Here is a 27,928-nt window from a genome sequence, read left to right on the forward strand (position 1 = left end):
GTAGTGAAAAGAGAGGTGGCGTAGGAATATTGTGCAGTTCACATGGTCCTTTGAAAGGACTTACTGTCACAGTCAAGATGTCGGACAAATACGAACACCAGAAGTAAGTGTTTTCCTGGTTTTTTACCGCCTCCTTGTCCTTTTACCCACCCCAGAGCGAGTTTAAGGGCTAGTAATCAGCCTCGAGGGGCTTTCTGGTCGATGGAGCTAGGAATTTCATATAGATAAGAGGGTAAAGTTGTCAGACGTGGTTGTGGAGGTGTAATGGCGGCCAGTGGGTCAGTTTCAGTGATCAGCTGGCACTATATTTATTGCCGGTTGGGGCGGGTTTTGTACCTCTCACCTGCTCTTCTAACCGGGTTACTCGGAGAAGTTGTGTATTTAGGCCTCAAAAGTCTGTTTTTATGATAAGATTATTGCTTAGGGGACTAAGAATGGGCGAAGACTAAAGTGATTGCTTGTGCAGGAATGGTATTTTTTTTTTTCTGGGAGTGCCAAATAGCCTCGTGAATAGTAGTAGTATTAATTTGAGGCGTTGTGAGAAGATATAGCTTATGGAGTAGTGAGAGTGGTTCCAGCTTCCTGTTAAAGGGGTTATTAAAGTCGGAGTGAGATTTAAGGGGTGAATTATGTAGGCCTATTTATGTAACTTCCATGGAAATGTGTTGGCTTTATTGGGTAGGTCTAAGTTAAATGCTACATAATTTGTTGTATAAAGCTTAGAAAGTTTGCTAAAGTTCGCAGTTAAGAGGCCTAAAAATTAACCTTGCTGAAGTTTAGAACATTGCTTATGTTACTTATTGTTCACTTTAATATGGCATCTGTAACTACTGAACATGAGTTATAATTGAAATGTTAGTTTGGTTTTATTCAGTAATCCTGTGTTATAGTCTACAAAATTCATTTAATATGTGAAGTTTATTATGCAAGAGACTTAAAAGTTTACTAAAATACATAGGGTTATCCTTGGGTAATTTACACTTATGATAATTGTACTTGTGCACCTGTGCCTAAATAATAATAATTATTCTAATGGGTCTGGGTTTGTCATCACCCCCCCCCCCCAGTTGCCTAGTTTCAGACTAGGCCTAAATCAGAAATATTACACAAATAACTAATTAAAATCACAATGTTAAGCATGTACTGAATGTTTAAAATTTATGTTCTTGTTGAAATCTGTAAAATATACTATATAATACCTGTGCTCCCCCCAAGGCTATTGTGGAAATGTAAAAATTGTGTATAAAGAATTAATTTACCCAGATTAGATTTTAAGAGGGTTGGGCAAGGTTGTCTGTAATTGTTATTTTCGTAAATTTATTAAGTGTCCACTTGAAGGTTTTTTTTTTTTTTGATGTGAGGGAGAGCGAGGGCTCTTAATACCAGGAATTGTGTATAATCTCTTCTTGGATGGAACCTAATAGCTGCCCAGGAGCTGTATGATGCCAACAGGTTAGAGCCCAGTTATGAATGTAATATAATTTTAAAATTGGCAATTACCACAGCTAGTAAGTTTTATTTAAGTACAGGTATGCACAAGTACATTTATCTTGCATAACTTAACCTATGTAAATTACTGTTACTTCCAACTGATCTTGTAACCCTTTATTAGACTCGCTAATATTTGTGTGATGTAAGTATTTTGGCACAAGTTCAGCATAAGGCAAGTGACCTCATTTTCTCAAGACCTCAGTCTGTCGGTGATAGTGTGGTATTTTTTAACTGGTGAAAAGTTCTTCTATATAAGAACGTAAGAAAGAAGGAACACTGCAGCACTCCTACTGGCCCATGTGAGGCAGGTCCAAGTCTCCTACCGGCTTAAGCCAATGCACCCAACCTAGTCGGGTCCGGTCACATTCACTTAAGGAAGGAACACGGCAACTGACCTAGTAGCACAAGCTAATCAGGTCCAACTCGCACCCACCCACACCCACTCATGTATTGTATAAAAATGTAATGTATAAAAAAGAATGATTACATCCTCTATCAAAAACTTTTCTAAGTTGAATGCATGAAATTTGCACTCTTGAAAGTCCTAGGGATTAGGGGTTATTTAGTAAAGTCTGTTTCAAAGCTTGTGACATCAGTTATCCAGGTGATAGGCTCAGTGACTGAAAAATATGGCAGAATTGTCAACAAATAAATTTTCAAATCCATCCCTTCTTGCCCTTAGGTTATATTTAAGAATGCTTGCCAATGTATTTGCTAAATTTGAGAGACAGCTCTGCTACCAGGGAAATATTGGAGACTTCTGAAAAATTGGTAATTTAAGCATTGGCAAGATTCCCTAGGATTCGGATTAGGTAGGGATGTGGTTGAAGTGTGCAAGTGGAATACTGTATAGGAATAAATGAGAATGATGTATATAGACTGTTGAAAATATCTTTACCAAGACAGGGCTTGCATTAAAGGAAATAAGATGGATAACTTTAGATCCTGTATAAAAGGATATAGGTAAGCATGTTTGGCTATTTTGAGCTGTGGAGGAAAGGAACACTACAGAGTAGTGTTGATGTGTACACTGGGTAGCTTTGAAAATACAGTAGGTTCGATACAAGTAGGACCTGCTTAGCATAGGCCATTAAGTTTACTGTAGTGTTCATTTGTTATAAACAGTCAGGTGTTATGGTCCACTGCTTCAAATATCCAAGTAAAAAAAAAGAGTCGGTAAATTTGTCAGGCAAGAATAACCCCTTGCAAAAACAAGTACAGTGGACCCCCACTTTACGATCGGCTCCAAATGCGACCAATTATGTAAGTGCGTTTGTACGTGTATGTTTGGGGGTCTGAAATGGACTAATCTAATTCACAATATTCCTTATGGGAACAAATTCGTTCAGTAATGGCACCTGAACATGCTTCTGGAATGAAATAATATCGTAAGCCGGGGGTCCACTGTATTGCTTCATCAAACTTTGTTTTGGTGACATTGACTTTCATGTGTGATTATAGTCCAGCAATTTTCACCACTATTGAGGTCAGGTTAATTGGCCAATATTAGAAATTCAAGACCTACAGGTATTTTTCTTTAAATGCAAATATGTACTAAAAAAAAAATTGGGAGGGGGTGGGAGGTGCAAGATATTCTTGTGTAGGTCTGAGAAAATAGGTCTTGCACTGGTCATCTTCCACATCTGACACAATACCATTTGTCATGATTTGGTAAATATTAGCACTTCAAGTGCTTGCACTGTAGGGTCGTTCAGTGATATTAAGAGATCAGTAATGGTTTACCAAGTTACTATTGGCAGTTTGAAGCTCCCATGTACGTATTACAATTTTTTTTGTATGAGACTGAAAAAAGTACATTCAAAATTAAATAGCATTTGCAAAGGCATGCTTTAATTTTTGATGTACAGTACTTTTTCAGTATTTTTTTACAAAAAGGCATCTCGGTATATAAAGAAAGAAGCCTTATAAGAATTTCCAGTATAATGTATGTTCTACTTGCACATGAAATGTTTGGGTTTTGACTTAGAAAGCTAAATTTTCATTTTCATGAAAGGCATTGTATGAAATTTGCTGAAAAGGCTTAGTAATGGATTATCTAGGGTTTTTGAAAAATTTGTTGAGGAATTGAGAGGTTCAAGCTTATGTTAGACATTGTGATGGTTTTCTCTGAAAGGGTGCCAAACCTGGCCTGATAGGCCATATGAAGTTTTTAATCTTAAAAGATCTGGGGTTTTATTTTGGGCATAAAACTGTAATTTAGTATTTTGGTGTTTTTTGAGATTCCTGTACACTAGACATGTCTTTGTAAAACATCAGTACAAAATGCTTATAAAGTTTAATTGATAAATTGTGCACAATAAGTAGAGAATTATCAATCACTTTCACTGATGGGAAGCACTTCATGGCTTAGGCTTTGAAGTACTGCAAGCTTCTCTACTTTTGTGCTTTGGGGCTTTTATTATGCAAAATTAAGAGGTATTTTTGAGCTACAGTAAACTGTGGATAACTGAAACCGCAGATACCGAATCAGTGGATACGGGGGTTCTACTGTGTGTGTCAAGTGATATGAGAGATTATATATATAATTTTTTTTCTCTCCTTCTTCAATATAAGGATATGTTGAATACAGAAATTTTCAATGTAGCATGATCCAGCTAATAGGAGTCATAAATTTTATGTAGTGCCCTCGAATATTTTATACGCATTTTACATAACCGTACAAAGTTTACTTGTGGAAATAAGGTTCTCTAACTTTTCCATTGTCCACAGGGATGAGGAGTTCAGGTAAAGAAAATGGTTTGAAATTACAAAATAACTTAGATTTTAAATTTTAACATGTGCATAAACATGCAGATTTAGTTTTTCTTTAGTGTGGGTTGAGTTTTTCATAACTGGTTTGGAAATGGTACATGTATTTGCATGGTAATCTGTTGCAGTTAATGACTTCATAAATTTTATTTGTTAATTTCCTACTGCTTTTGGATAAATATTATGTGCCAGTTTTTCTAGGAAAAAATAGTGCTTATATAGTTTGCTGTTGAAACAGAAGTACACACTGTTACTAGTTTCTTAGCAGTGCTTCAGATTATTAGGATGCATTTGTACTAGATGCATGAAGCCCAGTACCAGACCATAAACTTCATAGCAGTATGAATTTCAGTAATACAGTATATAATAAGATAGACATTTTGTTGCAACTGTCTTGAAATTGTGGTTTGGCATCAGATTTTCTGTTGACATTCTTAAGAAGTATTGCTTTAATTATTGTTTGCTGTACATTTCTTGCTGGTGTGGTATGGTTTACAGTAGCTCATAGCCATTTTTCATTGATGCAAGCTGTTCTGAGCTAAAATTGAATTAAAATTGTTTTTGTTTCTGGGTTGTTTTTTAACTGCATGTTTAATAGTTTAAACCAATCAATTTATAATGCAAGTCATATCTGATGTACATACAATGTTTTCTAATCAGAAAGTGTAATGGACATAAGCCATTAATATAGGTTAAAAAAAAAAAAAAGGTTGTTGATACGTATATATCAACTTCCTGCTGAGGTTGAAAATAGATATCTGCTGAAGGTTAAAATATGGATTGCTATTTTTGTTGAGAGTTTTCCCTCTGATGCAAAATATTACACATGGTGTACTAAAAATTGCAAACGTTGCTCTAGAAATGATAGTGGTTAATGCTAGTTTTATAAAGGTTACCCGGGAAAGGTACCTTTGCATGTCCCTTTAACGTGGTTGTAGTTGTGCTATAATGCATTTATTCTTGATATTGTAAGATCTAGAATTTAACTATCAGTAATGAGTTTTTGCCAGATGGACAGCTGAAATGCAGTCCATCTGGTACCTGTCCACCTGATTTAGAAAGAGGGTGATCATAGAAAATAACATAACCAGGAACTGGCTTTTTTTTTTTATACTCGATTTGTAGTTTTAGAAAAAAAAAATCCTTATACCATTTTACTCCAGTATTCAGTTTGCAGTACTAAACAATTAATGTATTGGTACTGTATTGGAATTTCTTCACTCTGAACTAATGCATTAAAATATTGTACAGTAATTTTTAGAAACATTTGAATTTTTCTTGTGTGTTCTGTGACTAATTCTTAAAATAATTTTTCCCAATAAAATGGAATACTTTTTACATTCATGAATTTTACATGGAGGATTACTAAAAATACTATGCATTAGTGGTGGTTGTATTTTGGTATTGTCTAAAATCACCAACACGTTTTGCAAAAATAGTTATAGATTTTTGAAGTTAAAAAATGATTAGTATCATAAATGTTTAAATGCCTGTTGTAAAAGTGTTTATATTTCATTGAGTTTTTTTTTTCTAAGTTGCCATAGAACTTTGTTCTAAGATTCGGCTGTAAAACTAAAATTTTACTCGCATTGCCTATGCTTTCTTCGGGCATACCTAAAGCATGCACAATTAAATTGGTTTAGATTATGGAGTTAACTTTGTATAGACAATTAGTTTTCTAAACCAAGCTTTCTCTTCCCAACAGGGATGGGGAACCCAGGTAAAGTTGGCGTAGGATAAACTGAGGAATCCTCCTTGAGGTGTAACTGGTGGTTAATCCTTTGGAACCTCTGGTGTAAAGGATCTTAATTATAAGGCTTCTAATTTTACTGTAGTGTTTTTGCAGGGACACTGGTTTAATAATAGTGTTTTTTTTTTTTTTATAGTCTGAGTCTGCCTGTGCTAATGGCACTGTTTACAGTTAAAATAGCAATCTAGATATCACTGCTGAAATTTGTACATTTAAAATACTCATGCTGTTCTAGATTGGGGAAGATGCTGATAGCATAAATTTGTCAAGAATTTGGTGCCAGTTTTACATGGACTTTTGAAGATGCAAGCCCTGCTCTAATTTTGAAATATATTTTAATTTTTAAATGGAAATAATTGAACACACTTTGGAATGTAGGACTGCTGTGCTTTTATAATATTTATGTACAGTATTCTACTGGTTTCTAAAGAATTATTTGTCTTTCTTACAGAGATGGGGAAACAAGGTAACTATTAAAATTGCACACACTTCTGAAACATACAGGTCCACATCCCTTGATCCGAAATTCTGAAATTTGAGAAGTTCCGTAAACCGAATTTTTTTCGTCTAGTGTCGGTCGTCTCCTTGCTGGGTCACGCTGCCACATGGTAGCATTGAAAATCATTCTGAAATTCAAAAAAAGTCTAATTCAAAACAATACAGACTCCAAGGGCTTCGGATAAAGGGATGTGCACCTGTACTGTACTCTTATTAGTTTGTAATATGCCTCATATAAATGTGTTTGTGTTGCTTCTGATTCATATTTGGGGAGGTGTATAGAAGTGTGAACATTGTGTACATCTAGTTAATGAACTGATACTTTTGGCTTGCTCGAACCTGTGGTTTAAATTTAAATAAAATTGGCTTTTTGGGCAGTCTTGCCTGGTAATTTTGCATACAGTATAATATTGTGATTTGACTAAACTGACTATATTACAAAGAATTTAATGTTTATTTTAGCTGCTTTAAACTTTAATTTTTTTTTTCTCCCTTGCAGAAAAACTTTTAACTTGACATTTTTTCTTGTTAGGGACAGGGATGAAGACTGGGGTTCAGGTGGTAACAGTGGTGGAGGAAACAGTGAGCCAAAGGATTATGATGGCCCAGCTGGCATGGATGTGGATGGTGTCATTGAATCCAGCTGGACTGAGGTAAACTTCTAGAGAAAATAGACTAATGGTGGTGAAATGTTTGGATTTTGTAAAACTGACTGAAAAGATATCTAATAGCTAAATTGTTAGTGTAGGGCCATGGCAATTTGCTTGATGGGCAGAGAATGTGATGGTGGCTTTTGAACTGTACATTCAGAGAAGGATTCTCCCATTGACCAGTGTTTTACTTTGATATATCAACATTGCTACTTTTAATTCAGATCAGAGTAAATGTTTGAGTTAAAATATAAGAATTTTCATAACCACCCCATTTCTGAATAGAACAAATGCATCTTGTACCAATCCCACTTCTATAAATATTGATTTGAATGTAGTTTCCCTATCATCTCTCAATATATTGATAATGTAAATTTCTTAATTTCTGTGCAGAAGATATAAATCAATAAAATTATTATTATTATCACGCTGGCCGATTCCCACCAAGGCAGGGTGGCCCGAAAAAGAAAAACTTTCACCATCATTCACTCCATCACTGTCTTGCCAGAAGGGTGCTTTACACTACAGTTTTTAAACTGCAACATTAACACCCCTCCTTCAGAGTGCAGGCACTGTACTTCCCATCTCCAGGACTCAAGTCCGGCCTGCCGGTTTCCCTGAACCCCTTCATAAATGTTACTTTGCTCACACTCCAACAGCACGTCAAGTATTAAAAACCATTTGTCTCCATTCACTCCTATCAAACACGCTCATGGATACCTGCTGGAAGTCAATAAAAATCAATAAAATGCGTTTTAATAAACCTGAATTTTCCAATAAATCAATAGACCCAGTAGTGTTAAGTATTTTTCTTGGATGTTTTTAGTGTATGACTAGAACATTGATCACTATGCTAATTGAACCTGTTTCACTTGATTCCACTTGATCTGTTTTAAATATATAGAATTAATCTTAGGTTTGCTGAAAATTTCAGTTTTCATAATATAAATTTCAGCATGAAGCTAACATACGACAAACAAATATGGCATCCTTACAGTGCTTTTTGCTAACACAGATTGCTGATGTTCATGTTCTCTCCCTATAATTTTAGTAAAAGTTTCCAAAGGTATGTGTATGGTGATACATTGGGGAGGGGGGCACTGAGAGCAAGATAAGTTAATTACCATCAAAGAGCAAATGCTTCATACTTTGTCATGCTAGTTTTACTTAGCAGGCTTTATTTAATAGTTAGATAATTAACCTGGAATGATCTGCAGTTCAGTTGTAGGAAAAAAATATTTGCAACAGTAGTTATTGTCACTGGTAGAAATTTTCTCTTAAAATCCTAATATTTGATCTGTATTTACAGGTAGCAACAAGTTTTGATGACATGAATCTAGGAGAAAGTTTATTAAGAGGTATCTATGCCTATGGTTTTGAGAAACCCTCTGCTATCCAGCAGCGTGCCATCTTGCCTTGCATTAAGGGACATGATGCCATTGCCCAAGCTCAATCTGGTACTGGTAAAACTGCTACATTTTCCATCTCTATCCTTCAAAGAATTGATGTAAAGTCCAATGAGACTCAAGCCCTTATCTTGGCACCTACCAGAGAATTGGCTCAGCAGGTGAGAATTTATGCACATTTTCTTTGTCCAACATATTTTGAAACTTGTAATGAGAGGAATGTGATGGTTAATATTGCTTAAGCATGTATAAAAAAAATTGCATTTCAAATATTCGAGTTGTACTGTACCAAAATTTTATTTTAAACGTTTCCCCTTTGTAACCAGAATTTTGGGAAAATGAGCATATAATTTTTGCTAGGCCTTTGAAGCCCATTTCCTAGTCAGTTTCAGAGTATAATATAGTTTGTTCTACAAGTTCATGTAATGCTGGAAAGTATGCATAACTGATTAATATGTTTACTGTATTGGAAGGGTAAAGAAATTGGACTATGCCAAAAAATAACTGCTTAAGTGAAGCTAAAGATCAAAAATTGGTGGACATCCATTAAGGACGGGCGGGGAATTTTCAGCGTGCGCTCAAGAAAAAAATAAAAAAATTACGGAAATTGAGTTATTCATATACAAAAATAGCTTAACTCTTTGGCAACACAATGGTACAAGAATCAATGTTCTAAGACGTTTCTACAAGAAATTATAGTCATTTATATCAGGTATGGTAACGGTGATGTAGGTAGCGGGTCTGATCTCAACCCATGTATTTTTTGGAATTTTTTCCTTGTTTTTTATCGCTTTTTCTTTGCATTATTCTTTCTAATATAATAATTGATTATTTGGCATCATATAAGAGTAGGTGGAGCTTATCAGTAGAGTGCCAGCCAATCTGGAGCCATCTGAAAACATTCGGCAGTACTCCCCCTCCAGACGGTGCCAGGTGAAATCACTTCATTATTACGCTTATATCAGCTTATATATCAACTATACGGCTTATTTATCTATCAGAATTGATCTAATATGATATAATAATCACTATAAATAACAAACATGTTATGTACTCTAGACTGAATAAAATAGGCGATAATATGGCGAGAGTCCACCAGCAATATTTCGATATAAATGAGTTACTCCTCGTCTCCTTGTTGTATTGTTTGGTCTGTGAGTGATAGAAAACGGTATTTTGAAGAGGATAACTGCACTAGAACATCAGTTTACTTAGAAAACCACTGAAACAAACGCGATTTTTGCGAAAAAAAAAAATTGAGACGGCGGGTCGGCCGGCGTTCCAGGGCTCTATCTTGGAAGTAACTTTTTCACTTATTTCGCTTACCTACACCATTATTAATGATTGTATTGAAATGATTTTCACAGACAATATAAAAGTGTGTTTGACTAGTTGGTGCTTCTTTTTTTGGAATATATAAAATATTTTTGATTTTGTGGGAGGTAAAAGGCAGATATTTTGGTGAATGCCAAAAAATCTATCAAATGTATTTTTTTTTTTCCATGATAATAAGATATATTAGATGAAACATGTGCATCAAAAATTCGTGTTGGATGAATTCTAACGGTTGGGATTGTCGGAAGTGCCACGCGTAGTGCCATTTTGTCATGCCTTGCTGCCATATATGAAAAGTCATTAAATATTTTTTTCTGTTGGCCAATCATACTGAAACTTTGTCACATTCTTCTGCATATGAACCTCTAAACGTACACCAAAAAATAAAAAAAATTGGTTGAAAAATAAAAAAGTTGGCCGAAATTTTGACCACCAACCTTAATGACTGACATGGGTCAGTTGCTCAGATAAAATGCTAATAGTTCTGTAGTTTAACATTATATCAGTTTTTGGTAGAAGTATATTCTGTTGGAATTGGTAGTGTGATGTGAATGAGTTACTTCATCTGTTAGTGGATCTTTGGTTAATTTTTAAAATTTATACTTTTCATTATTACTAGTCACTCATTGAAATGATACTTTCGAGAGGAAGTATAGGATAGACATCTCTACTTCTCCATCTTAATTCTATTCTTATACACTGTCAGGTGGTCAGGTTTTTCACTATCTTCACTAACTGCTCTTTCAGTCAAATTTTCCCATTTATATTTTTTTGTGCCATTCTATTCATGCTTATTTTCCCTTGTTACTTTCCTGTATTTTTGTATGTCTATTCTCTCTGCAGTATAAAGAAAAATGTAGATATAGCTATGTTGAGGATAGGAAAGAGCAAGGCAATACTTAATGTTTAACTAGCAAATTTATATTCTGACATTCATGAGAATAACTTTATTGCAGATTCAAAAGGTGGTACTTGCTTTGGGCGATTACATGAATGTGACATGCCACGCGTGCATTGGTGGTACTAACCTTCGTGAAGACATGCGTCGCTTGGAGATGGGTGTTCAAATCATTGTGGGCACACCTGGTCGTGTATATGATATGATAAACCGCAGAGTTCTAAGTAAGTGTTTTGACAGCATAACAAAATTTGTGCAGCTATTAGAAAAGTAAGATTTGTACATTTTTTTTTTTTTTTCCAACAAGTCGGCCGTCTCCCACCGAGGCAGGGTGACCCAAAAAAGAAAGAAAATCCCCAAAAAGAAAATACATTCATCATCATTCAACACTTTCACCACACTCACACATTATCACTGCTTTTGCAGAGGTGCTCGGAATACAACAGTTTAGAAGCATATACGTATAAAGATACACAACATATCCCTCCAAACTGCCAATATCCCAAACCCCTCCTTTAAAGTGCAGGCATTGTACTTCCCATTTCCAGGACTCAAGTCTGACTATATGAAAATAACCGGTTTCCCTGAATTTTTTTTTTTTTTTTCAACAAGTCGGCCGTCTCCCACCGAGGCAGGGTGACCCAAAAAAGAAAGAAAATCCCCAAAAAGAAAATACTTTCATCATCATTCAACACTTTCACCACACTCGCACATTATCACTGTTTTTGCAGAGGTGCTCAGAATACAACAGTCTAGAAGCATAAACATATAAAGATACACAACATATCCCTCCAAACTGCCAATATCCCAAACCCCTCCTTTAAAGTGCAGGCATTGTACTTCCCATTTCCAGGGCTCAAGTCCGACTATATGAAAATAACCGGTTTCCCTGAATCCCTTCACTAAATATTACCCTGCTCACACTCCAACAGATCGTCAGGTCCCAAGTACCATTCGTCTCCATTCACTCCTATCTAACACGCTCACGCACGCTTGCTGGAAGTCCAAGCCCCTTACCCACAAAACCTCCTTTACCCCCTCTCTCCAACCCTTTCGAGGACGACCCCTACCCCGCCTTCCTTCCCCTATAGATTTATATGCTTTCCATGTCATTCTACTGTGATCCATTCTCTCTAAATGACCAAACCACCTCAACAACCCCTCTTCTGCCCTCTGACTAATGCTTTTATTAACTCCACACCTTCTCCTAATTTCCACACACCGAATTTTCTGCATAATATGTACACCACACATTGCCCTCCACTGCCTCCAACCGTCTCCTTGCTCCTGCATTTACCACCCAAGCTTCACATCCATATAAGAGTGTTGGTACTACTATACTTTCATACATTCCCTTCTTTGCCTCCATAGATAACGTTTTTTTGACTCCACATATACATGTACATATACACATGTACATAGTCTGATTAATATTAGACTAAAAATGAAGATAATGGGGGAAATAAAGAAAGTTAATTATTTCATTGTCTTGCACAAGTCTGTTATTGATGCCAGTGTTGCTAAAGTAGATATGTATTTTAAGCAATGCCCTCATATGTTTAATGGTAAATTTTAGCCTAGATATGCGAGAATGGGATGGCACAGTGAAAGTTCGATGTATTAAAAAAAATATTCCCCTTTGCAGTGAATGATTAGGGGGGGGGGGAGGACAAGCCTCAGACCTTGTTTGGTTTAAAATAGCAACTGATGTTTTTTCTGTAATGGTTGACTATTGGCTGTTTCTTGGTATTGATTGACCGAGACTGAATAGGCTACTGAAATAGATGATTTTGATCAATTTCAGGACTGTAAGTAGCTTGAAATAAGGCTCAACATGGTAGAAATGTGCTACCTTTTACTTTTCCTGAGGCATGGTAAGGCCTCATAATTTCACCCTTCCACCCTGGTCTGTTTTATGGATATTCAGTTGGCTTCAGTTACTGGGACACCCTAAACCATGATCAGTCATTCTTGGCTATATTTGATTATCTGTGTTTATTGTAATGACTCAAAATGGAAGGAAAGTGTTAGAGGAGAGGCCTGGGGACGTGATTAATGAACAGAAGATAGGTTGCTTTAGTGACGAATGTGTAGTGTTTATTTGGGACTTTGTTTTCAAGTTGGAATTTGCTGAATTTTGTGTAATATTGGCCATATTAGACTTCAAAGAGTAGTTCTGATAGTTGAATGGGCTGTATCGCCCAAATAATGGGTAAATATGACTTGGCATTACCACTTTCTCTTTCTCTATTTTTTTTTCCTTTCTTTTTTTTCTTTTTCTCTCAATTATTCTCTTCCAAATCAGCTGTATCCCACCAAAGCAGGGTAGCTAAAAAAGAAAAAAGTTTCTTTAACTTTAGTAATGTATATAGAAGGGGTTACTAGCCCCTTGCTCCCAGCAATTTAGTCGCCTCTTATGACACGCATGGCTTACGGGGGAAAAATTCTGTACCACTTCCCCAAGGAGTATCACTTGAGGTATAGTGTGTAAAAGATAAATGAACATAGGATTTCACTAAAAATCCTGCTGTTGATGAGAAATGTAAGTTGTGTCGTTGTCACTCACTTGGTAGTCAGTCCTATATTCTGTTGAACTACAAAATTGCTAAATGGCTTAGCCTTGGCTGTCAAGGCACAGGCATCCTCTGAATACCGTGTGTATGGAGTTTTATATAAAATGTCCAGATGTGTTGTTTTATAATCTTGGCCACAATCCTACTTGTTTAATACTTTTCTTACCCTTCCAGATCCCAAGAATATAAAGATGTTCGTTTTAGATGAGGCTGATGAAATGTTGTCCCGTGGTTTCAAGGATCAGATCTATGATGTCTTCCGCTTCCTTCCTAATGACGTTCAAGTGGTTCTTCTGTCTGCCACCATGCCTGCTGATGTAATGGATGTAACAACTAAATTTATGAGAGACCCTATCACCATCTTGGTTAAGAAAGAAGAGCTTACATTAGAAGGTATGGCATCATTGGTGTTCATCATAGCTTACACATTAAGCCAGGAAACCTGTTAGCTGGAGTCCTGGAGGTAGGAAGTACAGTGCCCCCACACTCGAGGATGGGTGGGTGTTGCAGTTTGCCAGGCCGTGAATTGTGATGTTCCTGCACTTCTGGCAAGACTGCTATTGAATGATTTTGTCACTGTGACTTAGTGGGAGATAGGTAGTTTGGTTAAAATAAATATGCCAATTTCAGCAGCCTGATATTCTAGTTTTATAATGAGTTCGTTAGGCTAAAAAGTTTGTAATAGGCTCCCTTTTATGCTTCTAAATATTCCTATTAAAATTATAGGCTCTGGTGGCCTGGTGGCTAACGCTCTCGCTTCACACGGCGAGGGTCTGGGTTCGATTCCCAGCCAGAGTAGAAACATTGGACGTGTTTCTTTCCACCTGTTGTCTATGTTCCCCATCAGTAAAATGGGTACCTGGGTGTTAGTCGACTGGTGTGGGTCGCATCCTGGGACACTGACCTAAGGAGGCCTGGTCACAGACCGGGCCGCGGGGGCGTTGACCCCCGGAACTCTCTCCAGATAAACTCCAGAAACTCCAGATCACTTAGTTTTGTTCTAAATATTACATTTTTGCAAATTTCAGTATTTCTTGCAATAAAATTAAAAAAAAGGTGGTACAGACAAATACATTTTTGTTCAGAGATTTCTGCAACCTAGGGAAGGCCATACTACTGCTTTTCTCTATTCTTTCTTGGATGCTTTCGTGTTTGGTGCTTTTGTATATAGGTGGCAAGTTATATGCATATTTGCATATCAACAAGCAACAGCAACCATAGGTACAGAATGGTAGGAAAAGTGTGGCTTTATACATGTGTTGGCAGTTGATGCTGCCTGACACACTGATATAGGGCTCCCTGGTGACTGACCAGTGCAGCTGAGGAATCTGGATTCAGTTTCCAGACAAATGGAAATGTTGGGCGTGTTGCTGTACACCTGTTGCCCCTGTTCACTTAGCAGTACTAAGTTGGTCCTTGGTAGGCCTACTGCAGCATTCTGGATTACAAAGTGGTTAGGTTAGAATACACTTAATTGACCTATCAATACACACTTTCTGCTACATCTTCCTCATTTTCATAATTGCTTTCTCCTCCACTGGCTTGCAGCTGTGGATTTACAGCTATCTGCACAATTTGAGTCAGTATAATGATGAAATTTGAAATTATGCTAACCGAAATTAGTGCCAGATTAGTGATGGCCGACCTGTACTTTTTTTTTTTTTCCTTTTTTCCTATTTTATTACATTTTCCTCTGCTGTTTTTTTTTTTATCCTTTCTCCCCTATTTTCTTATTCTCTCCCTTTTTATCAATATTTTTTCATTTTCCTGTTTCCTTCCTACTTTTTCTTTTTTTTTTCATTTTGCATTTTTTTCTATGCATTTTGCTTTCCACTTTAACTTTTTTTCCCTTTTTTCTCTTTTTTTTCTCGTGTACTGGAATATCACTTGAATTAATGTTCTTTCTCACAGGTATTAAGCAGTTTTATGTAAATGTAGAAAAGGAAGACTGGAAGCTGGAGACACTCTGTGATCTGTATGAAACCTTAACCATCACCCAGGCTGTCATCTTCTGCAACACTCGTAGGAAGGTGGACTGGCTTACAGACAAGATGCACCAGAGAGATTTCACAGTATCTGCCATGGTAAGTTGAATATTGTTTTTTTTTTTTCCCATTAAAATAGGAACAGGTGCCATACAAATTACATTCCAGTCTTTTTCATAGCATACTGATAAAAAATTAGCATAACAGTATTGCCAGACACTTAATGCCCTGTGCTGTCCATGATTTACTAGCATGCCCATGCAGTGTTATGAGACATAAACTTCTGACCTTGTTTAGGTTAAAATAGTGACTGAGATATTTTCAGGGAGAGAGAAAGGTCTTGTTGGTTTTATTGTCTGTTTTTCACTGGAGTCTTTAAGATATACTGGTGATATGAACATTATTTTTGTCAGTTTCAGGCCAGAAGTGGCCTGAAGTAGACCTAAGTGACAGTAATGTTAGATCCTTGGCTCCCTCACCAGGGAAGCATACCTTTGATGAGTTGCAAGAGTTCTTCTACTCCCAGAGCTAGGCGTGGGCCAGCCTAAGCATTTTTTTTAGTTTAAGTATGCTTCCATTGAGGCAATTGTTCCTAACGGTTTTAGCTGAGAAATGAACTTTCGTTACAAAAATTAGTGGAGGAATTTGAGAGGGTTAAAAAAAAAAAAAAAAAAAAACATTGAAAAGAGCAAGGCAGTGAGAGGTAATGAAAGATTCTATGATACTGGAGGAAGTGAATGTGTTAAGATACAGTGGTACCTCGATATTCGAAATTAATCCGTCCCAGTAGGCTGTTCATATAGAGTTGTACCAATTTTTGCTATAAGAAATTGTTGGATTAATTCATTCTAGACCCTAAAAAATTACCAATTATAAAAAAATTTAAGTGAAAATATTGCTTATTTAAACCCATATAATAATTGCATACATAAAATTTTATGCGAGAATTATAAAAACAATAAATTCATGAAATAAATGTAAATTTAACTGCAATTTACCTTAACTGAGGAGTGCTGATGGCCTAAGAGGAAGGTGGAGAGATGTTTGGAAAGGGTGTTGTCACCGTCCATAAAACACAGGTAACTGCCCGTTTTGTGTTTTCTGTTTTGTCTGTGCAGTAGCACTTCAAGATGATGGGGATTTACTAGCATTTTTGTCTTTGCTCAAGAAAATGTCCAGTGTTGTCTATTTTTGACAACTTTTAAAAAAAAAAATTCTAAAGGGGTCAACAACATTGTCATAGAACAGGTTGATGCTCCTTTTTACAACAGTAAAGTTAGGATGCCATTTTTCCACCAGGCTCTGCCCTGGAAATGCCCTTACTGGTCTATGCCCCCCCCCCCCCTCTCCCCTCCTGAAGAAATTTCCTCAATGACTTCTTGCTGCTATTTGTGCAGGTCTTGAGGTTCTTCTGTGGTGAGCTCATTCTTGTGATCCTCCAACTCCTCTGCATCCTCATTGTCTATTTCCAAACCCATGGACGGTCCAGAGAAACAATCCTTTACTACAAGTGTTCCACTTAGCAATGAGTTCTTTCTTCACTTTAATTGTTCTCACTGCTTTCCTTTTAGGCTTCCTTGGATCACTAGTCTCTTTAAGGCCATGGTTACTTGTTTTATTCAATGAAACTACTTTAAATACCACAGAAAACAATGAAATACCAAAGTTTCACGGAGCTTGTATGAACGAAAGCCAATGAGAGACTAAGCCTGTGATACTATGTTTTCATTGGACTTTGTCCAGACGGACCATTTTGTTTAGGTCAAATGTCAGGGCAACATCCGAATATGGAGTCAAAAAATTTCTCGAAGTTGGGTGAATATAGTTGTACAAATGTAGGGACGTACAAATATTGAGGATCCACTGTATGTCAGAGTGGACATGTTAGCAGATGTGGCTATGAAAGACAAGGTGAACCATAGTAGACAAGGAAAGGAAAGGGTAGGCAGTGTGTGAGGCTTCTATGGAAAGAAAGAGGTTTATATGTGGAGGCAAACGAGATAGTGTATGGTAATAGCTTAAAATGTTAGGAGGAGGCTGGAGGCAGTGGGGATAATGTTTGAGAGCAATGTGTGGTTTAAATAATTTACTGAGAAGTCTTAGCATAGAAATTAAAGATGGTATGGACATCAGAGATCTAATTCAGAGGGCTGAAAAGGGGTTGAGATGGTTTGGGCATTGGGAGAGATCAGTCAGATATGATAACCAATAGTGTATAAATCTGGGATGGAAGGAAGGGTAAGGGTCATCTCAGGAATAGTTGGAGGAAGGGGTAAAGAGAAGTTTTCAATGCAAGGGGGTTGTGTAAGTGATAGATAGATCAGAGGGCTGGAGTTTTTTTATTATTATTATTATTATTATTATTATTATTATTATTATTACTATTATGGTTTGAGTGCTGTTCCACTGTAAGCAAGGTAACTTGTAAGGAAATCAGGGAAATTGGTTAGCCAGACTTCCGTCCTGGAGGTGGGAAGTACAGTGCTTTCACTGAAGGAAGGATGGCGGTGGTGGTGGTGAATGTTTTTAACTGTTTTAGGGTCACTTGGTAGGAGACTGTTAAGGTAAAAAAAAAAAAAAAGTATTATTTTCCTGGAATCAGATATACTTTTTTTTTTTTTTTTTTTTTACTCAAAAATGCTCAGGTTTCACATCTGCATAATCAGTTTTGAAATGGGAGTAAACTGAAAATGTTTATAAAAAAAATTGTCAGGTTTTAGTCATGTCTTTGAACAAGACTCCTCTTTCAAGGATGTCATCTCAGTATCTGTAATGTAACCCCTAAATTTACATTATTAATGCAATTCTCCAGTCACATTGCAATACATTTATATATGCACTCAACGGTTACATTCTCCAGTCACATTGCAATACATTTATATATGCACTCAACGGTTACATTCTCCATATGAATTTCCTCCCAATCTCCAAATAACAATCCATCAGCAGTAATAGTTTCTAATGTTGCATTAATGATTGTGGTGAATATAAATTGAGAAGTATTGATGCCATAATTTACAGAAAGTTTTAGTGAAAGTCTCAAATCCCATGGCTGTTGCACTAAAGAATTTCAACAGGCAATGGATGAGCATTGTTGGATTGAAGAATGGACAGCTTAGGGTCCATTGCAACCCTTCAACCCAATAACAGAAACATATGGTGATGTGTCCTGAATACTTTTCATACCATTTTTTTCCAATTTTTTTTTATTCTTAAGATTGAGAATATAATCGGGCATATTCATAAAAAATAATGCTTTGGTATTTTTTTTAATTTGCAAGTTTTTATATCAGTATACTAATTTTGCAATGAAGTTTTCCCCTCCAACATTTTTTTTTATGCATTTTTTTTTTTTCAACAAGTTGGCAGTCTCCCATCGAGGCAGGGTGACCCAAAAAGAAAAAAATCCCCAAAAAGAAAATACTTTCATCATCATTCAACACTTTCACCACACTCACACATAATCACTGTTGTTGCAGAGGTGCCCAGAATACAACAGTTTAGAAGTATATATGTATAAAAATACACAATATGTATATCCCTCCAAACTGCCAATATCCCAAACCCCTCCTTTAGAGTGCAGGCATTGTACTTCCCATTTCCAAGACTAGTCTGGTTATATATAATAACCGGTTTCCCTGAATCCCTTCACTAAATTTTACCCTGCTCACACTCCAACAGCTCATCAGGTCCCAAATACCATTTATCTCCATTCACTCCTATCTAACACACTCGAGCACGCTTGCTGGAAGTCCAAACCCCTCGCTAGGGTGTTCGGGAGAGGGGTGGGATTAAATTATGGGGAATCAAATACAAAATGGGAATTGACAGTTGCTTTTTACTGATACTGTGCTCATGGGAGATTCTAAAGAAAAATTGCAAAGGTTAGTGGATGAGTTTGGGAGTGTGTGTAAAGGTAGAAAGTTGAAAGTGAACATAGAAAATAGTAAGGTGATGAGGATATCAAATGATTCAGATAAAGAAAAATTGTATATCAAATTGGGTAGTAGTAGTATGGAAGAAGTGAATGTTTTCAGATACTTGGGAGTTGACGTTTCGGCAGATGGATTTATGAAGGATGAGGTTAATCATAGAATTGTTGAGGGAAAAAAGGTGAGTGGTGCGTTGAGGTATGTGGGGAGACAAAATACGTTATCTATGGAGGCAAAGAAGGGAATGTATGAAAGTATAGTAGTACCAACACTCTTATATGGGTGTGAGCTTGGGTTGTGAATGCAGCAGCAAGGAGGCGGTTGGAGGCAGTGGAGATGTCCTGTCTAAGGGCAATGTGTGGTGTAAATATGCAGAAAATTTGGAGTGCGGAAATTAGGGGAAGGTGTGCAGTTAAAAGTATTAGTCAGAGGGCTGAAGAGGGGTTGAGGTGGTTTGGTCATTTAGAGAGAATGGATCAAAGTAGAGTGACATGGAGAGCATTTAAATCTGTAGGGAAAGGAAGGCAGGGTAGGGGTCATCCTTGAAAAGGTTGGAAGGAATGGGTAAGGGAGGTTTTGTGGGCAAGGGGCTTGGACTTCCAGCAGGCGTGCATGAGCGTGTTCGATAGGAGTGAATGGAGATGAATGGTATTTGGGACCTGATGTGTTGGAGTGTGAGCAGGGTAATATTTAGTGAAGGGATTCAGGGAAACCCGGTTATTTTTACATAGCCGGACTTGAGTCCTGGAAATGGGAAGTACAATGCCTGCACTCTAAAGGAGGGGTTTTGGGATATTAGCAGTTTGGAGGGATATGTTGTGTATCTTCATATGTATATGCTTCTAAACTGTTGTTCAGAGCACCTCTGCAAAAGCAGTGATTGTGTGAATGAGGTGAAAGTGTTGAATGATGATGAAAGTATTTTCTTGGGAATTTTTTCTTTTTGGGTCACCCTGCCTTGGTGGGAGACGGCTGACAAAAAAAAAAAAAGTGGATATTAATTCCTTAATTTTAATATTATTACAGCATGGTGACATGGACCAAAAGGAGCGCGATGTGATTATGCGTGAGTTCCGTTCTGGTTCATCTCGTGTCCTTATTACTACTGACCTGTTGGCCCGAGGTATTGATGTCCAGCAGGTGTCCTTGGTTATCAACTATGATTTGCCAACCAACAGGGAGAACTATATCCACAGGTGAGGAAGATGCTAAGGTTCATTTTCTTTGAAGTTAGTTTTAAAATATTATCAAAAGGACTCCTTTTTTTCTTATTTTCTTGTGCCTTTGTGTTAGCTTGTTTTTATTAATCTTGAAGTATCTCAAAGTAAAGGTTCAGTACTTGAACCAGTTTAGGGTAATTAACCCTTGAGGGTTGGAATCCCTGGTCTGGAACTTCCTATCATGGTTGGAGAATTTAACCCTTAAACGGTCCAAACGTATATATACGTTCACTCGCGCAGCGCCCCGAATATTTTGAAAAAAAAAAAAAATTATATAGAAAAAAAAGAGCACATTTTTTTAATTTAAGTGTTTTAGCATAAAAAAAAATAATTTAGGGTCATTACTTACCGAGGTATGAGGCTGCGAAGTTGGCACTTGGCAATCACCTGACAGCAACGTGGAGCACTGCTGCTTGTAGAAATTCAACATATTTACCGTTTTCTTCCATTTTTTTTTCATTTTCTTGGTTTTCATGATATCATAATTGTTTCATAGTAAGTCATTTGATATCAATGCCAATTTTTTTTTATACACCAATATTACATACAAAATTTTTATCATATTGTCATAAACACACATGTACACACTGACAGGTTATTTTGCACACCTGGCTGAATTGCACATTATCTACAACTATATACAAGTATTTACATGTCCCACTTATGTTTCTAGAACTCCACAATTGTATGATACTCCATGAAGCATGTATTCATACAGTGCCACCCCACACTGGTGACACATGAATCGTGTGTCCTTCCGCTGTTGGGGTCGTTTTTTGGTGGTAGCACACACAATACACTTTTTCTGGGCATTCTTCTTTTTGGTAGGCAGTATTGGTACCAGATAGTGACAGTTAGGAGTGATTCGGTTTGGCACTTCCCCCACTGGCTGTGGTTGGGGGACAGGTTGTGGTGTGACAGGTCGCTGTTGAGGGGAAGGTACAGGTGTGGTACCATACTTTCTTGCTATCTGTTTAACGAGATTCAGAGAGAAATCTGCAAAGCATTGTCGTTTTCCAGTCTTTACTTCGTACATATTGAATGCATTGATCACTGCAATGTCTACAAGGTGAAAAAAGTTTTATATACCACTTGCGACTCCTACGCACACAGTCAACAAACCCTATCATCATGTCACACTTGTCAACTAGTCGCATGTTGTTCGTATAGTCCAAGACAGCAAGTGGCTTCACAATAGGTTCGTTGTTGAACTTGCTCAGTCTGTCTGTTTGTACCATCTCGTTTCTGTGGATGGTTGATAGCAATGTCACGTCTCGTTTGTCATGCCACGTCAGTGCCATGTCATTAGCATGAAACGCTTGCACTTCACCTTCAACACTGCCTCCAGTGAACCTTGGCATATGTTTCCTATACCTTCTCACTGTTCCACATATATCAGTATTGGTCACACGTAGGAAATCAGCAAGCATAGGGCTTGTATACCAGTTGTCTGTGTACAATGTATGGCCCTTGCCAAGGTATGGTTCCATCATCCTGCGAACAACATCACCGGAAATGCCCAACATCCTTCTGTCATCATCGAGTGTGTTTTTCCCTGTGTATACAATTACATCCAACACAAGACCACTCTCACAGTCGCACAAAAAGTTTTATACCAAAGCGATTACGTTTGCTCGGTATATATTGCTTGAATGACAGGCGTCCCTTGAACAGAATCAAGGACTCAATAACAATGTTCTTGAAGGGATAAAAGTATACACTGAATTTCTGCTTCAAATACATAAACACTTCCCGGATTTTGTATAGGTCATTTCTGTCTGGTGTATTTCTGTCTGCGAAGTGCAACATTCGTAGCAACAGTGTGAAGCTGTTGCAGGGAAGGAGGTCACGGAAAACTGGAGTACTGATAAAGTGGTCTGTAGACCAGTAACTACGTATGTTGTTCTTATAGATATGTGGCATAAGCATGACAGTGGCAAGGAATAAATACATTTCAGCCACTGTTGTGTCTTTCCACCTGTGCAGCCGTGATGATTCTCCAACCTCTGTTGTGTTGTTCATGACATGTTGGTAATAAATGTTTGTCTGAGTCACTATCAAGTTCATTATAGGCTCGTCAAAGTACAACTGGAAATAGTCTAACTCTGTAGACTCATTCGTTATGGGACATTCTGGCTGGATACCACTTCCACTAGCATCAAAATCACAAGGCTGTGGCACGAATATACTTTGTGTCCAGTTCCACTCACAATCACATGGTGCAGGGTGGACCTGTGGCATGGGGCGAGGGGGGGCAGGAGGAGGAGGGAGAGGAGTGGAGGCAGCACATGGTTGAGGGGGTGCTGGGCGGTCCTTTCTGTCCACCCACTGCGCCATGTGGTCCAGGCACCATGCCACCCACCACTACTTCCTCCATCCCTGCATACTCCCCTTCATGATCACTTTCACTATCAGTGGCCAGGGTTTTGGATCGTGACCTGCCACGACCCTTGGGGATTGCATATGGCACACTGCCTGAACATAGATAACGACGCCTAAAAGTAAGTTTCACTGGTGAATAATGAACGTCACTATCACTAGACGAATCCTCAATTGGCATAAAATCAATCTCATCATCACTTACATCACTTTCACTATCACTACTAAAACACCGGGAAAATGATAGTTTCCTCTTGTGAAGTTGCCTATGGGTAACACTTGCCACTGCAGAGGTGCTTGGCCCAGGGTCTTCTGTGGCCACACTGGCCACCCCAGAAGTGCTTGGCCTAGGGTCTGATATGGGCACACTGGCTACCCCAGAGGTGCTTGGCCCTAGGACAGGTGTCGCTACCCCAGAGGTGATGGGCTGGGGGTCATCTGGGTTATCGTCGATATTTTCACTAATTCCTTGAATATTACTGGCCCCATTGGTGTCAAATCCACTAAACTCACGATCTCTTATCACTTTCCTCGAATCACGAGGATGTGTCATGATGTTGACCCAGGATGGAGCTGAATGTAACTGGTCCTACCATGTGGTACCCAGGCGTCCCAGATTTTTTGTATACTGCGCACACCCACTCTCTCATGTCTAGGCGACTCAGGCCTGTTGCGCTAATTTTGAACGAATGAAAAATAAAACGTATGTATACGTTTGGGGCGCTACGCGCGTGAACGTATATATACGTATGGACCGTTTAAGGGTTAAAAAAAAAAATTTATGAAATGAAGAGAATCTTTCTCCGAAGGAAATAAAACCAAAACTACAAAATTTAATGGAAACTATGGAATTGTGCTCTCACAAAGTTAGCAGTCTTGGCGATATTTACACATCAGCACTTTCACTCACTTTGAGTCTTATTTTTGGTCAGTTCTATTGTTAGTTGACCGAACTTGTAGCTATTTCACTATTCCTTTTGTTTTAACGATTGAGTACAAGAAACCACCCATTTACCAATTTTAACTACCCAACAAAGTGATCAAAAATCAGTAATTTGGTCAATTTTGCACAAAAAAAAAATTGCCACTTTAAAAATAGGGTCCGGAATGAACAATGTAGACATTCGTGGCATTAAAAAAAAATTCCTCTGTTCATTAGTTATGTCCCCAGGCCTCTCCAATATTATGCTTGCTTTCTATTTTGAATTATTTACACACACAAAAACTATTTACTGTTATGCAGACTACTGCATTGTTGTAATAATTGTATGTCAGTGCATTTGTGAACATGTATTAAACTGACCAGTTGGATCCGTATTGGACGAGTGACGTAATACGTGTACTCTGGAATATCCGCTACTTTGAGCTCAGTTTCAAGGTACGTTTAGTCCTGAAAGCAATCAAAATCATCTTTTATTTTTGTAATAACTTTCATTCTGTCAAATGAGACTAAGAAATCATGAATACAACCATAAAAACTAAAAAAATACATCGCAGAGTTGCTGTTTTAAACCAAAAATGCAGTCACAATATTTTTTTCCAATTATGGACTGCATGCTATGGGATTTTTTTGTGGTGTACATTTACCACGTAGACTCATTCTCATACTACTCGGCTAATCTGAGAGCTGAACTCGTGTAGAACAACAGGACTTGCCGGGGCTTCAAAGCCATAACACAACGGGACCCACCCCAAAAGGGGGTTAACAGTACACAGGATGCCAAATGTATTAGATGAGCTTTAACAATAGACTAATAATGTATATCAGTGTAAGCTGAATTTAGCCATTTTCTTGGGTTGTATATACATCTTGGTGCATTGCTTACCCATAAATGATGACAATACGAAGTACATTGGTATTATTACACAAGTCATTGATTTTATTCATATTTAAATGCCTTGCACATTATTTTTCTCCCTTAGTATTTGTGATATACCTTTTTGACATTTAAGAGTCTTCACAATTAGTTTAGATGCTTGCAGCATCTGATATTGCCCCTTGCTCATTAGCTTTTGTAAATTGTTTAAGACATTTGTATTAATTTGTAAAGATGGTAATGCTGAATGTTGGCTACTAACATTTGAATGTTTTGTTACTTCCTACTTTAATGAATTTTCAAACATAGGTAGCACTTAGTGTACTGTACTACACACTACTGTATAGAAGAGCCCAGTAGTGCATTATTTACTTGGGAAGCTGATGATTTAACCTTTTCACTATACAAAGTTTGCTTTTAATTAATGTACAGTACATGATCTTGTTTTTGTTTCAAAATTCTTTGGATTTTCCAGTTATAAAAATCGTGCATTTACCATACCACATAGTACTTTCTCTTAATTTTATTTCTGATCTAATTCAGACATCATTATAATGAATTTTGCTTTATGCATACAAGGTCTTGTACTGTATTCATAACAAAAATTTAATTTCTCAGGATTGGCCGAGGTGGACGTTTTGGCCGAAAAGGCGTGGCCATTAATTTTGTGACTACTGAAGATACCAGAATTCTCCAAGACATTGAAGAGCACTACCGTACCTCTATTGAAGAGATGCCAATGAATGTAGCTGATTTGATTTAATCTAGGTGAGACTATAGCGACAATAAAGCCTCGGTTGTTGTTGCTCTGACCCACTGTCTTATTCGCCAATTGATTGTGCACGCTGTCCGCCCCATTCGAGAGCTGACATCGTGATCTACCCTGAGAGCTTGGACGCATCTGATCTGAATCGTGAACAGTGTCTGAGCAGTGTCTCCCTGGAATTCTTTAAATAGCCAGCTGTTTGAGCTTGTGGTTCCAGGTGGTCACCATTTATTGCCTGTTTATTGCGAATATTCAGGTATTTTTCCATGGTTTCCAGCAGTAGTTAGATTTAGGTATAAGAGATAGAACGGGCTTTAGCCCTCTATTTTAATTTTTTGAAGATATATATATATACATATATATATACATAATTGTGAGAAAAAGGAAAAAAAAAAACTTGAGGGTATAGACAGAACCGCCCTTTGAAAGCGGCGGCAACCTGTCCACCCCTCTGTCAACCTTTCTTCCTCCTCGTTCTTTCCTATCCTTTACCTCCTCCCTTCATTACACACAATCATATAGACTGTTAATGTCACCCTTTACATTCTGTACTTCTTACTTGTTCCTGCAACTTGTTGCAATGTCAAGTTTAGGGAATAAATACTTTAGTTGCACATGTACTAGCAGAGCAGAGGCAGAGGTTCAGTTTTTCAATTACACAATTACTGTATCTACTATTGCTTTCATCTGTCTAAGGAAGATGGTATTAGGTGTTTGGCACGGATATTATATCCAAAAGAGAAGACGTCGGAAATGTCTGTTAACATGTATGAGACCTCTTGGTGTATTTATTAATAAAACTTGTAAACACCACATTCAAATCCTTTCATTGGTTCATCAAGTCCCTTTAGGGATGACTATTGCTTGGGGAGAAGTTGGTGACACTAGATTTAATGAAGTTTTTGTATTTCCAGATCATGACAGCTGTGATGCACGGTCAATAAAGCACAAAGTCACCATATTTGTGTAATTACCTGTTACCTTTCGGTGTCCCTATTCTTTAAAGAATATGGTGCTTCAGATTTTTTTTTGTTTTATATACATATATGTATTGTATATTTTCTGGCCTTTTACTGGCCCATTGAAATTGTGGCAATGATGGCCCTTAATAGTAAAGGGAACGAGTTTGGAAAATGAAGTTGTTAGGTTCCTAAATTGCGTCTAGATAATTTTTCCTGCAGAACTACTGTAAAGTAGGAAAATGGAAATAAAAGTTTCTATTGACCAAATACTTTCTACGTAGCACAAGTTGATAATTTAAAATATTTAATGTTATTTGTTATAGCCCTTGTGGTTTAGCGCTTTTTGACTATTATAATGTTAATTGTGTGGCTACTGTATACCTGATATGTTAAGCTACAAAGTATTTGTGATGTGCTGTATTGTATAGTTGCCAGTGCTCTTACTTAACCAGTGGAAAAAAGATTACATTTTATCAAAACAATAGATAAATCTATATATTCCGCACATAGGAGGTTCCTCGATGATAGTGAGGGGCTTTTGATTCGAGGAATTAACCTGATCTCCCCTTCCACAAATATAGCATGATTGCCTCATATTCCCCAAGTGCTGTGTGACCTCTATGGGTTTAGCAACTACTCAGACCCCAAAGTATTTAATGCATGCTCCATGAATGAGTTTAATTGTATCATGCAAGATTTGTCCCAAATGGGTGGATAGATAACATAGCCATAGAAATTTTAGGCTTAATAGCACTTTCACATTGGAAGAAAGTTAACATGTCCATTTTGGGAAAGTGCAACTTCACTGCTTAAGAGCTTGAGCCATGTCTGTGAATTTGACTGTTGAATACATAGATAAAAGTGGAAAATGATTTAAACACATTTTCTGTAGTTTGGGAGCAATATTAAATGTCGCAATTGAAGACTTAGTTACTGCAACACTATGAACTCTTCTATTGTGCTGTTTTTCAGGATATTTGCCATAAAGTTTGCTTTTTTGACTGGGTTAGGTGCATACTTTATCCACCTGCTGCAAAAGCATATATATTTTAAGGAATAACCCTGTTCCTTGATATAGCATTGACACTCGTGCAAATAATAGCATTCCTTGCAAATTTCCTCCCCACCTGACACTGGGTCACTTGAGCATGGTGATTGGGAAGTAGACCTATTGGGGAAGGATGCCACTCTTCTCAAGGAAGAGAATCTAGCATATCTTTCAGCATAAATGGTGGCTATTTTATTTCATTTAAATCTGCTGACTTCAGATTATAGATACGGATTGCAGAATGATAAACATTAAGTTTATTTTTGTGGTTTGATTTATGTAAAAGTATTATAAATTGGTAGACAATACCAAGGTTTAGTTATATTGGATAGTTATGAACTAAATGTTTAAAGTGCTAAATAACCAAACTTGGTGTTTTGTAAATAAAAAAATTTGGGGTCCTTGCTGGCATTACTTTATCATTGACAGTCTTAGATGTAATATCACAG

At 37.3% G+C, this 27,928-nt stretch overlaps 1 protein-coding gene across 7 annotated transcripts; it reads left to right on the plus strand.

Moving 5' to 3' along the window:
* Positions 1-26,426, plus strand: LOC128703622 (eukaryotic initiation factor 4A-I). Of its 7 annotated transcripts, XM_053798350.1 has the most exons (12): positions 63-103; positions 4,222-4,236; positions 5,966-5,980; positions 6,462-6,476; positions 7,041-7,161; positions 8,468-8,725; positions 10,856-11,021; positions 13,545-13,763; positions 15,282-15,454; positions 20,314-20,483; positions 25,322-25,471; positions 26,384-26,426. In XM_053798350.1, exons 1-11 carry the CDS (start codon positions 78-80, stop codon positions 25,464-25,466), a joined length of 1,323 nt encoding a protein of 440 aa, XP_053654325.1. In that variant the 5' UTR covers positions 63-77; the 3' UTR covers positions 25,467-25,471; positions 26,384-26,426. The 7 variants fall into 7 exon arrangements, with proteins under 7 accessions (XP_053654328.1, XP_053654327.1, XP_053654325.1 ...); XM_053798349.1 differs by having other exon boundaries at positions 25,322-26,426; XM_053798352.2 differs by lacking the exon at positions 4,222-4,236 and having other exon boundaries at positions 4-103; positions 25,322-26,426.
* Positions 26,427-27,928: the final 1,502 nt, after the last annotated feature.

The sequence above is a fragment of the Cherax quadricarinatus genome, chromosome 76, assembly GCF_038502225.1.
Source record: "Cherax quadricarinatus isolate ZL_2023a chromosome 76, ASM3850222v1, whole genome shotgun sequence".
NCBI lineage: Eukaryota > Metazoa > Arthropoda > Malacostraca > Decapoda > Parastacidae > Cherax > Cherax quadricarinatus.